This window comes from Lithobates pipiens, unplaced genomic scaffold (assembly GCF_037356315.1).
Source record: "Lithobates pipiens isolate NorthernLeopardFrog02 unplaced genomic scaffold, aLitPip1_a1.2 Scaffold_18, whole genome shotgun sequence".
Taxonomy (NCBI): domain Eukaryota; kingdom Metazoa; phylum Chordata; class Amphibia; order Anura; family Ranidae; genus Lithobates; species Lithobates pipiens.
In genome coordinates, this window is record NW_027507758.1 from 208,298,198 (window position 1) to 208,314,354 (window position 16,157).

Sequence of the window (16,157 nt, forward strand, 5' to 3'; positions counted from 1 at the left end):
CACGCGGAGGAAAGTCCGCTCATTTCGAGCGCGTCTCCAGGTAGGCGGGGGCTAGACATCGCTGGCCCTGCCGCCTGGTATGGACTTAAAGGGGAACCCCAACGCCCAAAAAAATCGGCGTGGGGATCCCCCCCAAGTCCACAACAGACCCTTGTCCGAGCACGCTACCCGGCTGGCCAGGAAAGGGGGGGGCGAGCGAGCGCCCCCCTCCTGAGCCGTACCAGGCCGCGTGCCCTCAACATGGGGGGTGCCTTGGGGAAGGGGGGGCCGCGTGCCCCCCCCACCCCAAAACACCTTGTCCCCATGTTGATGAGGACAAGGGCCTCTTCCCGACAACCCTGGCCGTTGGTTGTCGGGGTCTGTGGGCGGGGGGCTTATCGGAATCCGGGAGCCCCCTTTAATAAGGGGGCCCCCGGATACCGGCCCCCCACCCTATGTGAATGAGTATGGGGTACAATGTACCCCTACCCATTCACCTGTAAAATAAAAGTACAAAAAAAACACAACACACAAGATAAAATACTTTATTGCACAGCTCCGGGGGTCTTCCGTCTTCGGGGGTCTTTTCGCCGGACTCCTCCGCTATCTTCTTGTAGCTCTTTTGCTAGCGGAGGAGTCCGGCTTTCTTCCTCGCCGCCGGCCTCTTCTTCCAACTTCGGGGGTCTTGTCCCCCTCTTCGGTTCTTCTGCCGGGCCACCGCGCCTTCTTATAGCTCTTTTATAGCTCTTTTACAGGCGGTGGCCCGGTCTTCTGTCGCCCCCCCCTTTCCTGGCCGGCCGGGTAGCGTGCTCGGACAAGGGTCTGTTGTGGACTTGGGGGGGACCCCCCACGCCGATTTTTTTCGGCATTAGGGTTCCCCTTTAAGTCCATACCAGGCGGCGGGGCCAGCGACGTCTCCTTCGCGGGCCCCGCCTACCTGGAGACGCGCTCGAAATGAGCGGACTTTCCTCCGCGTGTGTGGGCGTTCATTTTAAAAGTAGGGCGGATAGTACGGCGGACTTAGTACGCCGTATTAGTCCGCTGAAAAAGTGCCGTGTGTGTGGGCAAGTAGCCCGTTCGGAAAGTCCGACGTACAGTCTGGCGGGAAGTCCGCCAGACTAAGTACGTCGGACATACCGCTACGTGTGTACACGGCTTTAGAGTTGTCTGACCCTCTACCTTCTTCCCCTTCGTGGGCTGTTTGATCAGATACTGTGAATATCCTGATGTGCATTACATATTTCATGTGTCCCATGTTTGAGCCCACCTGACCCTTGGGTTGCCTCTTTTCCAGAGCAACTATAAAAATGTATAAAATGTTATTGTGTTATATAGCTTTGTTGTGCGTTATTATCAGTTCTAGGTCATGCAAGTAATTGTCCGAATGCCTCCCCGGCCTCGCACACTGATATTGTCTCTATACCATGGTTTTCTTTTTAATGTGCCTTACTTACTATGCAATGCCGGAGTAGCTATATGTTTACCTCATCTAATGACCACATTTGATCTCTTTGTCTGATTTCTGTTATTTATCTCTGCTATCTGTGTTGATTGTTAAATGCACTTTCTATGAAAATAAAGGAATTATAAAAAAGAAAAAACAGAAAGAAAAAAAGAAAGAGAGAGAGAGGGAGAAAGAGAGTAGAGAGAGACACATATAACACATCCAATTCGCAAGACATTTTAAAATAAGTTAATTTGAATGAGGCAAGTTCACATATGTGTGTTACATTCACACTGCGCATTGCAGAAAAACGTGTGCGTTTTCTGGTCATTGCGGTGCGAATTACAAGCCCATTATCTTCTATGGGCATGCATCTGATTCGCAGCTGTGTCGCGGTGTGAACATAAATTATCTCCCCTCCTCCTACACCTCCCCCTCTTCCAGTTCCTCCCCTGTCTGTTTTGTGGTGATGACTGGAGAGCAAGCATGGCAAAAAGAGGGCGAAAAGTGGCATCAAAGGTGAAAGAATCTGTGGATTGTGAGGAGCTGATCAGATTTATGAGGGAGAAACCAATGATTTATGATACCCGGCATCCTAAATATAAGGACAACGTTCTTAAAAACCGTGCTTGGCTGGAAATTGCCAGAAACATCTTGCCAGAGTGGAGCATGTGCTCATCCCAAGTTCAGGCTAACAAATGTAAGTTTTTTTTCCCCTTCCACTACCTGTAGATGCTGCCCTGTTGTTTCTTTATGATGTCCATTTTTAGGAATTCGAATATTATTTTACTATACAACAGCATGCGTTCACCCACAAATCCATACCAGGCCACATGTTCTCAACATTAGGCACATAACGGCGTCATCCAGCGATGGAGGAGTCCCTAAATTAATTATTAATCTTAGATTCGCTTAGGTTTGCAAAATAATATACAACACAAATGTGCATTTTTTATATTTTTAAAAATCAAAAGGACATAAAAAAAAATTGTTACATCACACTTTTCATTTTCTAAAGGCCCTGATAATATAATGCAAACAAATACACACCTTTTCTGATTATATAGAAGTCATCTGCCAAGGCACCTCCCCAGCTGGTGACATAAAGAATTTTTGGAATTCACCACAAATATGTGTACCAGTAGTGGTGCCCCTAGTAACATTCCACTGTGCCGCCTCCATGTTATGGCTCAGGGAATCCTCAAATAGATAGCCATCTCATTCACGCACATAGTTGTGCAGTGCACAGACTGCTTTAACAGCACTGATAGCATGGTCAATACTGAGGTTTATTGAAATATGCAAGAATCTCCACTTATTGCATAATATACCAAATGAACATTCTACTACTTGTCGTGCCCTGTTGAGCCTATAATTGAACACTCTTTTTTCTGTTGTCAGAGAGCGACTTGAAAAAGGCCTGAGCATGTGCTGTGAAAGTGCAAACGCTTCATCTCCTACAAATACATGTGGGAGGGAAGACTGATTGGGCAAGTCTAGTGTATTCTCACGCAGCATGCGGCCAAATGAGGAATGTGAAAATACACTAGATTCTGAGCTGCTGCCATAAGAACCAACATCAATATAAATAAATTTATAATTGGCGTCTGCCACTGCCATTAATACCAACGAAAAAAATTCTTCTAATTAAAATATTGTCTCCCAATAGCTGGAGGCTTGAGGATGAGGATGTGCTTCCCATCTATGGCTCCCAGACAGTTGGGGAAGTTGCAACGCTCCCAGAATAGCTCCACTATCTCCAACCATTCATTTTTTTTGGCTTCTTCACAACCAAATCCTTCAGTTCTTCCCATATGAATAGGCAGGTTTCATTACCAATGCCACTAATAGTTGACTTCCCAAAATTAAATTCTTAGTGCAAACTTCCAAAAGAATTTCCTGTTGCTAGGTACCTAAAAGCAAACATAAAGAAAATTATTACTTTTTTATGTTTTTCAGTGCACTACTTACAGACAAGGTGGCATACAGTGGCGGAATTATAGGGGTCGCCAAGATCGCCATGGCGACCGGGCCCCTTGCTGCAGGGGGCCCTCAGGCCCCCTGTACTCTTCCGTAGGAGGGGAGGCTGAGAGGAGCTCCTCTATCATCAGCCGAACTGAAAACGGCACTGTGCGGGAGCTCCTCACATTAGGGTAAAGTGTGTGCTCTTTGTCTCCCCCTACAGTGCAGTACCCGGCAGGAAGAGCCAAGGTACTGTAAATGTCTGCCGTTTTTTTTTATAAGACTAGCTACTGCATTTGTGTTTATATGTGTGTGTGTGAGCATGCTTGTATGTGTGTGTGTCTGAGAGCATGCTTGTATGTGTGTGTGTGAGCATGCTTGTATGTATGTGTGTGTGAGCATGCTTGTATGTGCGTGTGTGAGCATGCTTGTATGTGCGTGTGTGAGCATGCTTGTATGTGCGTGTGTGAGCATGCATGTATGTGTGTGTGTGTGAGCATGCTTGTATGTGTGTGTGTGTGTGTGAGCATGCTTGCATGCTTGCATGTGCGTGTGTGTGTGAGCATGCTTGTATGTGCGTGTGTGTGTGAGCATGCTTGTATATATGTGCGTGTGAGCAAGCATGCTTGTATGTGTGCGTGTGAGCATGCTTGTATGTGAGTGTGTGAGCATGCTTGTATGTGCGTGTGTGAGCATGCTTGTATGTGCGTGTGTGAGCATGCTTGTATGTGTGTGTGTGAGCATGCATGTATGTGTGTGTGTGAGCATGCTTGTATGTGCGTGTGTGAGCATGCATGTATGTGTGTGTGTGTGAGCATACTTGTATGTGTGTGTGTGTGTGTGTGAGCATGCGTGTGTGTGAGCATGCATGTATGTGTGTGTGTGTGAGCATGCATGTGTGTGAGCATGCATGTATGTGTAGGTGAACCGCGAGCGCCATGCTTGACGCTCACAGTCTACCCAGGTGTGTTAGAAAAGTGAATTAATATTCACTTTCCTAACACTGAACCGCCTCTCCACCAATCAGGTGTGCGGGTCTGTTACCCATCACCTGATTGGCTGAAACGATAGGCGCAGCTATTGGACGCCTATCAGGAGGAGAGGACAGGAGATGAGGATGGCAGGAGATGCATGGAGGACCCCGCTCATGGCCGTTACCCGCTGCCCCACCCAGACAGGGTAAGTGGCGGGCAGACAGCGAGCGGGTGGTGGGGATTCACAGTGGCAGCATTTGATGGGCACACCAACAGCATTTGATGTGCACAGTGGCGGCATTTGATGGGCACAGTGGCAGCATTTGTTGGGTACACTGGCAGCATTTGGTGGGCACAGCGGTGGCATTTGATGATGGGCACAGCGGCAGAGTTTGATGGGCACAGTGGCGCTTGATGGTACAGTGGTGGCGTTTGATGGGCACAGTGGCTTTAATTGATGTTTTTTAAATCGGTTCCTTTATATGCGGCCACCCACTTGGGACTGGGCCCTGGTGTTCCACCATCGGGCTCGGAGAAAAGAGCCCTGTCCGGAGGTCGGGGGGGCCCTCCAAGGTTTCCTGCATTGGGGCCCTGAAGGTTCTAGTTACGCCACTGGTGGCGTAGCATGCGTGATGAGTATTGAAAATATATGCGTCACGTCAAAGAAGCAAGGAGTGGCTTGGGGGCAGTGCCAAGGTACCATATATGTTTGCCAGGGACTTAGATTTTCTGCAACCCATTGTGGAGATGAGGGAGTAAATTTTCATCTATATCATCTATGCATCTGCTAACCTCTTAACTTTGATTATACCTAGTTAAGTTCCCCTCTTTATTTTTGAAAAACAGGACAGAGGCTAGTTGGGAGGAACAAGATGGTTGGAGGACCTCCATTAGGAGGACCAACCAGAGGCTCAACCGGAGGCCCAAGGCCACATTGAATTTCCAGAAGGCATAGAGGATTTATCACAAATCCAAAGCTTGTCCAATCTTTGGGAAACCAATCCAGATGAACAATCTGCAGTGGCAGTGGCTATCCCTGGGCCCTCCTCCGCTCCTGCAGACATTGTTCTGCTAGCCAATGTGCCACGGAGACGAGCACCTCAATCCCAACCTGACATAAGTGAGCGCCTACTTGAAATGTTGAAAAACATGTCAGAAAAGGTGGATGCTTTTTTATGTCCGGATACTATACTGGCGCTCAGTTTTGTCCCTCTAATTAAAAAGGTACCCCCAGAGTGCTACTTTGAAATGCGAAACACTATTGAACAAGTGCTGCACTCCTTCTCACAGCCATGTGAGGAAGCTTCATTTAAAGTGCCATATGTGCCACCACCAAGATCTCCCGTTAACTACTCCAGATACGTGCAATACCCTGAACAACAACACCAACCTTACCCTTATAATCCCCCATCCTATCCTTCAAGTTTTGAAAAGGCAATCTCCAGATATGAAGTGCCACACAGTAACATTCCCTATCCCATCCCCAATTCCTTCAATCAGGCCTCCCCCCCCCCCCCCCCCCCAAAATCAGGGTATGTATGTGCCAAGTCAACATGGTGAGGCTAGGCCTGCTCCCAGCACTGCCAGTGATGACCCAGCATCTACTCCAATGAGCCCCTTTCCAAAAAACCTACCACAATCTATGATTAATGATGTCTGTCCAAGGTTGAGGACCAAGAGGATACATTTTGGTAAACTAAGTTGAAGAGGTCTACTTGAGATCCTTTTTCCTTTTTTTCCATTTTTCTATGTTAATTTATGATGGCTACATGAGCAAATGTTATTTTTTTTTTTATATATATATATATATATATATATATATATATATATATATATATATATATATATATATATATATATATTTTTTTTTTTATATATCTTGGATAATTCAATAAATCCTTATTACGCCAACTTTTGTCAGGTTATATCTTTAGAATTACACATGTTTGAAGATTTGTAAAAGCATTTGATTACATGCTCCAAAATTCACATGACAAAGGACATCAGTGAAGAAAAGTACCTTAATGTGATCAGTAATCTTTCAGCAGGCTGGATACTAGTTCTGTAGCACGTGTTCTGACACTCCAGGCGATGGGGAGATTAATCCAAGCAATTCATCAAAACAAAATAAAAAATAAAATTTGATTAGTTACATGTATGAAACACATTTTGCCATACAGTCTTCAAAATAGTAAAGTAAGTGGTAGAGAACATTATTTTTTCAAACAACGCCTGCATCCTTCATCTATAAGTGACATCAAAAATAAGATCCTACCGTACGTCATTGCAGTTGTGACATCATTTGGACTAGATCTAGCCACTGGCATTTGAATTGAACAATAAGAATTGTCTGGCCACAAACTGTACAACAAAGCAGCGTGGGATCCCCCACACACATCAACTTGGGGACAATGTATATATATATATATATATATATATATATATATATATATATATATATATATATATATAGAGAGAGAGAGAGAGAGAGAGAGAGAGAGAGAGAGAGAAAGACGTGAGAGGAAAGAGAAGAGCGAGAAGAGAGAATATAGAGAAGAGAGAGAGGAGAAAGAGAACGGAGAGAAGGGAGGAGAGAGAACATAGAGAAGAAAGAGAGAGAGAGAGAGAATAGAGTGATTCACCAAAAATACAGATACAATTTTTTTTTTTTTTACATATATGAACAACATTATATAAAATAATCAATATTAAACTTTGTTTTGCATGGCTTTGAAAAAAAAATCAAATCCACTTGTCTTCAAAGTTAAAAATTAAAAACAAACAGAAAGAAAATAAGAAAGAAAGAGAGAGAGAGAAAATAGAATAGAGAGAAGAGGGAGGAGAGAATAGACAGAAGAGAATAAAGAGAAGAGAATAGAGAGAAGACAATAGAGAGAAGAGAATCAAGAGATAATAGAGAAAAGAGAATAGAGAGAAAATATAGAAGAGAGTAAAGATAAAGAGAGAGGAGAGAAGAGAATAGACAGAAGAGAATAGAGAGAAGAGATTAGAGAATAGAGATTCGCCACAAACACAAACAGATAAACATACATTATATAAAATAATCTATATTAAATTTTGTGTCTCGTGGATTTGAAAAAAAAATTTAATCCACTTGTTTTCAATATAAATAAATAACAAAGATAAAGAAAGGAAGAAAGAAAGAAAGAGAGAAAGATAATAGAGCAAGAGAATGGATTAGAAGAGAGGAGAGAGAGAATAGAGGGATAGAGAGAAGAGAATGAGAGAGAAGAAAAAGAGAGGGAGGAGAAGAAAGAAATATTGAGAAGAGAGAAGAAAGAGAGATTGAAGAAAGAGAGAGAAAGATAGAGCAAGAGAAGAAAGAGAGAAGAGAGGGGAAAGAGAGAGATAGAAGAAAGAGACAGATAGAAGAAAGAGAGAGTCCTGGGTGTTAAGCAGACAGATGGTTGTCATTATTGCATTCTTTTCATTGAATTGTTTTTACAGTCTTTAGCAAGATGTTGAGTTGAACCACAGCATCTGAAACAAATGCGCTTGTCCTTAAGATAAGATTTGCGCTCCTCTATTGTCTTGCTTCTGAAACTGCAACATTTTCTCAGTGGACGAGGCTTGTTATGTAGTGGACACTGCTTATCTGGGTCCTCAATTTGCATTCCTGAGCGTTTATCCTGGATGGCCTCAAACTCAGTCGGTACTTCTGTCTTCCGTACAGACACTGTTGCTCTGTGTTCTTTATTGTGTACTGAAAGTTGTTTCTCTGTCTTTACACAACTGGATCCCATGTTCAAAAAGGCAAAGCTAGGGTCATTGCATATTTTAGCTTGATTCACAATGAATTTGGCGAGGAAGGAGAAAGGTGGAAATGCCACCTAATGATCTTCCTTGCATTTTGATGCTTGCGTGATCCATCTTACTTGTAAGCTGTAAGGAAGCTTCTTGATTACCGGTTTTACTCCACGTCCTGTATCCAAATATGAGAGGCATGGCAGGTATCCACCAGCCTTTGCCGCCTCCAGCTATAAAAGTATGTCACCAAGCTCTCTCAGCTTCTGATTGTCTTTGTTATTTTTGGATAATTTTCAATTTTCTTCAGAAGTGCATCTTCAATTACTTCAGGTAATAGCATAGCAGTCTCTGCCATAACATTGTAAGCCCTGTTGTCGCATCATGAACACGTACTGACCTGATTCTTTTGGCTTGCCCAGTGGACTCTGGTCTGAGCCATTTGGAGAGTAGGTCAAGCTTTTCCCTGTCTTTCTGATTTAAGTCTTGGGTGCTGCTTAGAAAAGATGACTTCCAGGCCCAATAGTTTTCTGGATGGTCATCAAACTTCAGAAGACCAAAGCTCACCATTTCACGGCATATCAAGTATTTTGTCACATCTGTGGCTCCTGCTGCCTCAGGTTGGCATTTTGTGGGAACAAACACAGGGCATGTCTGTGGTTGGTAAGACGGTGGGGGTGCTTGGTTAAATCCACTATAGTTGTGTGGTTGTTCTAGTTTACTGCAAGTCTTTCTGCTATAGGCCGGATTTATATTTTCCAGAGGAGGGATTATGTCACCATTCGTTCGATTTCCTGAAGGACCAACAGATTGGTCTCTGAGTATGTAACTACTTGGCTTATTATAGTAAAGTTCTGGTTCAGTCTTGTAGCATTGAGCGATATCAAAGTTGTCTGCTGCTAGAGGGACCTTTGACGATTCCAATGCATCATTAGACTGTTGATCTGTGCACATGGTCGTGTGCAATTGCACATACTCACTTATGCGTTGGATTGCACTGAGTGGTGTCATTTGGGTATCTATCACAGAGTGTTCTCTGTACTGTTCTTCGGCAGCTCTCATGAGCACCTCAGCTTCAGCTAAGCCTGCTGAAGCAGTTCTTTCTTGCTTGATAATATGTAAAGATGCTTTCACCTCTGCTTTTCCTCGAAGTGCTTCAGCTTTACTTTTTGCTTTTATCATATGATTTTCTTCATCTATGCAGCCCTGTTCTCTTATTTCAGCTTCACGTATTGCATAGGAAGCCAGTGCACACCCGGCTTCTGCTTTTGCATGGTGCAGCTGCAGTACTGGTGGATGACAGGTTAGAGCAGCTTGAATGTCTAGAGCTAGTGCACTTGGACCTGGCAGATTCAGCATTAGCTGATGTCTGATCCGACTGACTAGAGTCTCTGGAGCTTGTGCAGCGTGCCCTGTTGGTTGGCATATTGTGTATGCTTTCCTCTGCTTGTGTATGCTGAGGGATGACTGATGCAATATCCGTGTCTGTGTGCTGCATGATGAAACAGATTACTTCTCTGTAGTGTCTGTGGCTGTAGAGGTTAGCTGATGATGAGCAGAATGAATACACTCTTCTTTAACCACTTGCTTACTGGGCACTTAAACCCCCCTCCTGCCCAGACCAATTTTTAGCTTTCAGAGCTGATGCATTTTGAATGATAATTGCGCGGCCATACAACACCGTACCCAAATGAAATTTTTATCATTTTTTTCCCACAAATAGAGCTTTCTTTTGGTGGTATTTAATTACAGCTGGGAGTTTTATTTTTGCTAAACAAACAAAAAATAATGCAAAATTAAAAAATTAAAAAAAATCATGTTTCATAGTTTGTTATAAAATTTTGCAAACAGGTCATTTTTCTCCTTCATTGAAATGCGCTGATGAGGCGGCACTGGTGGGCACTGATAGGCTGCACTGGTGGGCACTGATAGGCACGGTTAAGGTGGCACCGATAGGCACAGATAAGGTGGTACTGATAGGCACAGATAAGGCAGCACTGATGGGCACAGGTAAGGCGGCACTGATGGGCACAAATAAGATGGCACGGATGGGTGGCATGGATGGGTGGCACGGATAGGTACCACTGATAGATGGAACTGATGGGCACTGATAGGTGGTACTGATAGGTGGCTCTGATAGGTGGCACTGATGGGCACTGATGGGCGGCACTTCTGGGCACTGGTAGATGACACTGATGGGCACGGATATGTGGCATATGAGGTGCAGCACTGTTGTTGAGGCAGATTGTGGGCACTGATAGGTGGCACTGTGGGCACTGATAGGTGGCACTATGGGCACTGATGGGTGGCACTATGGGCACTAATGGGTGGCACTATGGGCACTAAGGGGTGGCGCTATGGGCACTAAGGGGTGGTACTGATGGGTGGCACATTTACTATATATATATATATGTTGCACTGGCAGGGGGCAGGTGGGCACTGATGACTTGGCCGTGATCGGGACTGAAGTCCCTCTCACGGCTGCCGGTGATGGGCTTTTTTTTTCTCCTCGCGCTGAAAGCGCGAGGAGGAAAATAGCCGATTACCGACTTTGTTGTGATCACATGATCAGCTGTCATTGGCTGACAGCTGATCACGTGGTAAGGGGTCGGGATCGACCCCTTGCTTCGATCCGTGATCAGGCGAGTCTCATAGACTCGCTGATCACAGAGCGCGCCGCGTGCCCCTCTGGGGGCACGCAGGCCGCTCGTGCACGGGACGAAGTCAATAGACGTAGTCCCGGCAAAGCAGGTCCGCGCTGTAGCCGTCATTCGGCTATAGCGCGGATCCCTAGTGGTTAAACTAGGCCCGCTGTGTTAAAAGTCTTTTTACTGTTCTGCCCTCACAATGTGTTCAAAGTACACGGCTTGGCAGACAGCTAACAGCTTCCCAATAAAGACTGAGGAGGAAGGGCTAATAGCTGTAATCTTTACTGAGAATAAGTTTTTTGTAAAACTGCAAAACAAAATTATAAAAATATGCATTAGCATTTAACATTACATCACAAATGCAAATAGTAACAGGCATGCTACAATACTGTTAAGGCACTAGCTAGCAAAAATGTGGCCTAGCTGAGTGAACTTCCTGGCAGAAATATCCCACCAAACAAACATATAAAATGTAGTTGCATTAGTAGAACAACTAACAAATTGCTGCTACCTTACAGACTTATGCTTCCAAGGCCAGTATTAATAAATAGTGGAGGTCTTTAGCATGCTTCCTTCACTGTAGAAAGATTATCTAATATGACTGCTGGGCAGGAAGTGGGCGTAATATACTACAGTTCCTGTTAGTAATGAATGCCAATTTAAAGCAACAGTACGATCAGTAAATATATACCATATAATCAGAACACTACTTGTCTTCAATATTAACCACTTGACCACTGGGCACTTAACTTGATGCTGACCGCCGGCTGTCAAATGACGGCCAGGCGGCGCACCTATTGCGGCGGGAGGCCGTCATATGACGGCCTCCCATTTAAACAGGGAATGCGCGCGATCGTGCGCGCATCCCTGTTTCTTCGGTGGCGGCGTGTCACGGAGACGCCGCTCGCCACCGAAGGGGGTGAACAGTCATTGGTTATGGCTGTTTACCACGTGATCGGCCGTGATGAAGTCACGGCCGATCACAGATGGTCACACCCCCACTGTGCACGGCGCATGCGCGCGATTGTGAGCGTGCTGCGTATGCACGTCGGTGGCGGCGTGTTCCCCGGGAACACTGCTCGTCACCGACGCTGGTAAATTGCCATTGGCCGGCTGTTTACCCACGTGATCGGCTGTGATCCTTTCAGAGCCGATCACTAAAATGTAAACAAACCGCGGTAACGAGATGTTACCGGGTTCTCCTCCTCACACACCGATCGTGTGTGAGGAGGAGATTGCGGTAACATCTCGTTACCGCCTACAGTGTACACCAACACACACTGATTGCCCCCCCCAATAAAGAGGACCTGTCACCACCCCTCAGAGTACCTGTCACAGTCCATCAGAGTATTTGAGTACCTGTCACAGCCCATCAGAGTACCCGAGTACCTGTCCCAGCCCATCAGAGTACCCGAGTACCTGTCCCAGCCCATCACAGTACCCGAGTACCTGTCCCAGCCCATCTGAGTACCCGAGTACCTGTCTCAGCCCATCTGAGTACCCGAGTACCTGTCACAGTTCATCAGAGTACCGAGTACCTGTCCCAGCCCATCAGAGTACCCGAGTACCTGTCCCGGCCCATCAGAGTACCCAAGTACCTGTCCCGGCACATCAGAGTACCTGAGTACCTGTCACGGCCCATCAGAGTACCCGACAACCTGTCACGGCCCATCAGAGTACCCGAGTACCTGTCACGGCCCATCAGAGTACCTGTCACGGCCCATCAGAGTACCCGACAACCTGTCACGGCCCATCAGAGTACCCGAGTACCTGTCACGGCCCATCAGAGTACCTGTCACGGTCCATCAGGGTACCCGAGTACATGTCACGGGCCATCAGGGTACCCGAGTACCTGTCACGGGCCATCAGGGTACCCGAGTACCTGTCACGGTCCATCAGGGTACCCGAGTACCTGTCACGGTCCATCAGGGTACCCGAGTATCTGTCACGGTCCATCAGGGTACCCGAGTACCTGTCACGGTCCATCAGGGTACCCGAGTACCTGTCCATCAGGGTACCCGAGTACCTGTCGCAGTCCATTAGAGTACCGAGTACCTGTCACAGTCCATCAGGGTATCCGAGTATCTGTCACGGTCCATCAGAGTATCCGAGTATATGTCACGGTCCATCAGAGTATCTGAGTATCTGTCACAGTCCATCAGAGTACCCGAGTACCTGTCACAGCCCATCTGAGTACCCGAGTACCTGTCACAGCCCATCTGAGTACCCGAGTACCTGTCACAGCCCATCTGAGTACCCGAATATCTGTCACAGCCCATCTGAGTACCCGAGTACCTGTCACAGCCCATCTGAGTACCCGAGTACCTGTCACAGCCCATCTGAGTACCCGAGTACCTGTCTCAGTCCATCTGAGTACCCGAGTACCTGTCCCAGTCCATCTGAGTACCCGAGTACCTGTCCCAGTCCATCTGAGTACCCGAGTACCTGTCCCAGTCCATCTGAGTACCCGAGTACCTGTCACAGTTCATCTGAGTACCCGAGTACCTGTCACAGTTCATCTTAGTACCCGAGTACCTGTCACAGTCCATATAAGTACCTGTCACCGCCCTTCAGAGTACCCAAATACCAGTCACCAAGCCATCAGAGTACCTGTCACCAGGCCATGAGAGTACCCCGAGTACCTGTCACCAGGCCATCAGAGTACCCGAGTACCTGTCACCAGGCCATCAGAGTACCCGAGTACCTGTCACGGGCCATCAGAGTACCAGAGTACCTGTCACCAGGCCATCAGAGTACCAGAGTACCTATTTGCAGCCCATGTCTCATAGAATATACGTTGGGGTGTTTGCTTTCCAAAATGGAGTAATTTTGTGGGTAATTTCACTGTTCTGGTGGTCCAGGACCTTCAAAAGTGTGATGGGTAGGAATGAAATGAGATGTGTCATTTATGCTCCTAGAACACCTGAACATACTACTTCAATGTTCGGCCTCTCTATGTGACCAGGCTGTGTAAAAGTCCTACACATGTGGTATCGCCATACTCGGGAGGAGTAGCAGAATGTATTTTGGGGTGTAATTTTTGCTATATACATGCTATGTGTTAGAAATATGTTATAAATTGACAATTTTGTGTAAAAAAAAATGCGTTTTAATTTTTTTCCACATATTCCAAAAACTTCTGGAAAAAAATTAACCATTCAAAAGACTCATTATGCCTCACAGATTATACATTGGGGTGTTTGCTTTCCAAAATGGGGTCATTTTATGGGAAATTCCATTTTCCTTGTACTCCAGGGCCTTCAAAAGTGTAATAGGTGGTTGAGAAATGAGATGCGTCATTTTTGCTCGTAGAACGTCTGAATGTACTACATCAATGTTAGTGCTCTGTATGTGGCCAGGCTGTGTAAAAGTCTCACACATGTAGTATCGCCGTACTCGGGAAGAGTAGCAGAATGTATTTTGGGGTGTAATTTGTTGTATGCATATGCTGTGTGTGAGAAATAACCTGATAATATGACAATTTTGTAAAAAAAAGAAAATAATAAAAAAAAATCTTCATTTTGCAAAGAATTGTGGGAAAAAATGACAACTTAAAAAAACTCACCATGCTACTTACTTAATACCTTGGAATGTCTACTTTGTAAAAAGGGGTCATTTGGGGGGTATTTGTACTTTCCTGACTTGTTAGTGTCTAAAGAAATGAGGTACACCTGACGTACTGAAGGCCTGATCAGAAGTGATCAATTTTCAGTGATTGGCACCATAGTTTGTAGACTCTATAACTTTCACAAAGACCAAATAATATACACTAATGTGGGTTATTTTTACCAAAGATATGTAGCAGTATAAATTTTGGCCAAAATTTATGAAGAAAAATTACTAATTAGCAAAAATTTATGACAGAAACAAAGAAAAAGGCATTTTTTTCACAAAATTTACGTTTTATTTTATTTATAGCACAAAAAATAAAAAACCCACTAGTGATTAAATACCACTAAAAGAAAGCTCTATTTGTGTGGAAAAAAGGACGCAAGTTTCATATGGATACAGTGTTGGATGACCGAGTAATTGTCATTCAAACTGTGAGAGCGCTGAAAGCTGAAAATTGGTCTGGTCTGGAAGGGGGTGTAACTGCACTGTACTGAGGTGGTTAAACACCCTTAACCCTTTCATGACTAAGCCTATTTTTGGAATTTGGTGTTTACAAGTTAAAATCCATATCTTTTGCTAGAAAATTACTTGGAACCCCCAAACATTATATATATTTTTTTAGCAGAGACTCTAGAGAATAAAACGGCGATTGTTGCAATATTTTATGTCACACGGTATTTGCGCAGTGGTGTTTTAAATGCAACTTTTTGGGAAAAGGGACACTTTCATGAATAAAAAAAAAAAAAAAACAGTAAAATTAGCCCAATTTTTTTGCGTAATGTGAAAGATAATGTTACGCCGAGTAAATAGATACCAAACATGTCACACTTTATAATTGCGCGCACTTGTAGATTGACGACAAAGTACGGTACCTAAAAATGTCAATAGGCGATGCTTTAAAAAAAATTTACGGTTACCAGGTTAGCGTTACAGAGGAGGTCTAGTGCTAGAATTATTGTTCTCGCTCTGACGATCGCGGCGATACCTCACATGTGTGATTTGAACACCGTTTACATACGCGGGCGCGACTTCCGTATGCGTTTTCTTTGCTTCGCGAGCTCGCGGGGACGGCGGGCGCTTTAAAAAAATTTTTTTAATTTTTTTATTTATTTTATTTATTTTAAAATAACTAAATTGTTTAAAAAAAAAAAAAAATAATTGATCACTTTTATTGCTGTCACAAGGAATGTAAACATCCCTTGTGACAGTAATAGGTGGTGACAGGTCCTCTTTATGGAGGGATCGGGGGTCTAAAAGACCCCCCACCCCTCCTTTACACTTCAATGTATTCAGATCGCTGAAAACGGCGATTCTGAATACCGGATATTTTTTTTAAACCGGCGCCACTGGCAGCCGAGTAAACGGGAAGTGACGTCATGACGTCGCTTCCGTGTTTACGATGAGGAGACTGGAACGAAGCCGATTACGGCTTCGTTCCAGTTCCTCCGCAGCAGCCGGAGGCATCGGACACGGAATCGGTGCTCCCGATCGAGCGGGAGCACCGGTAGCAGCGGCGAGAGGCGGTAGGGAGGGGGGGACGTCCCCTCCCGCTCCTCCGGCATAACAGCCGAGCGGCTTTTAGCCGCATCGGTTGTTATACCTGGATAGCCAATCGCCTGCTGCAAAAAACGGTACCGGGATGATGCCTGCAGGTGCGGGCATCATCCCGGTATAACCCCCGGAAGCCGAGTACGCATATCTGCGTACGCTTGGCGGGAAAGGGTTAATAACCAGACCAATTTTCATCTTTTTTTTTTTCAGCTTTTGGTGCTC

General features: G+C 45.1%; 1 protein-coding gene across 1 annotated transcript; it reads right to left on the minus strand.

The window, feature by feature from the left end:
* Positions 1-2,369: 2,369 nt before the first annotated feature.
* On the minus strand, positions 2,370-9,743 carry LOC143987648 (uncharacterized). The gene is made up of 2 exons (XM_077486540.1): positions 6,380-9,743; positions 2,370-3,336 (listed from the first exon to the last, which is right to left on the minus strand). The coding sequence occupies exon 1, from the start codon at positions 9,481-9,483 to the stop codon at positions 8,449-8,451; it is 1,035 nt and encodes a 344-aa protein (XP_077342666.1). The 5' UTR covers positions 9,484-9,743; the 3' UTR covers positions 2,370-3,336; positions 6,380-8,448.
* Between the last annotated feature and the right edge of the window lie 6,414 nt (positions 9,744-16,157).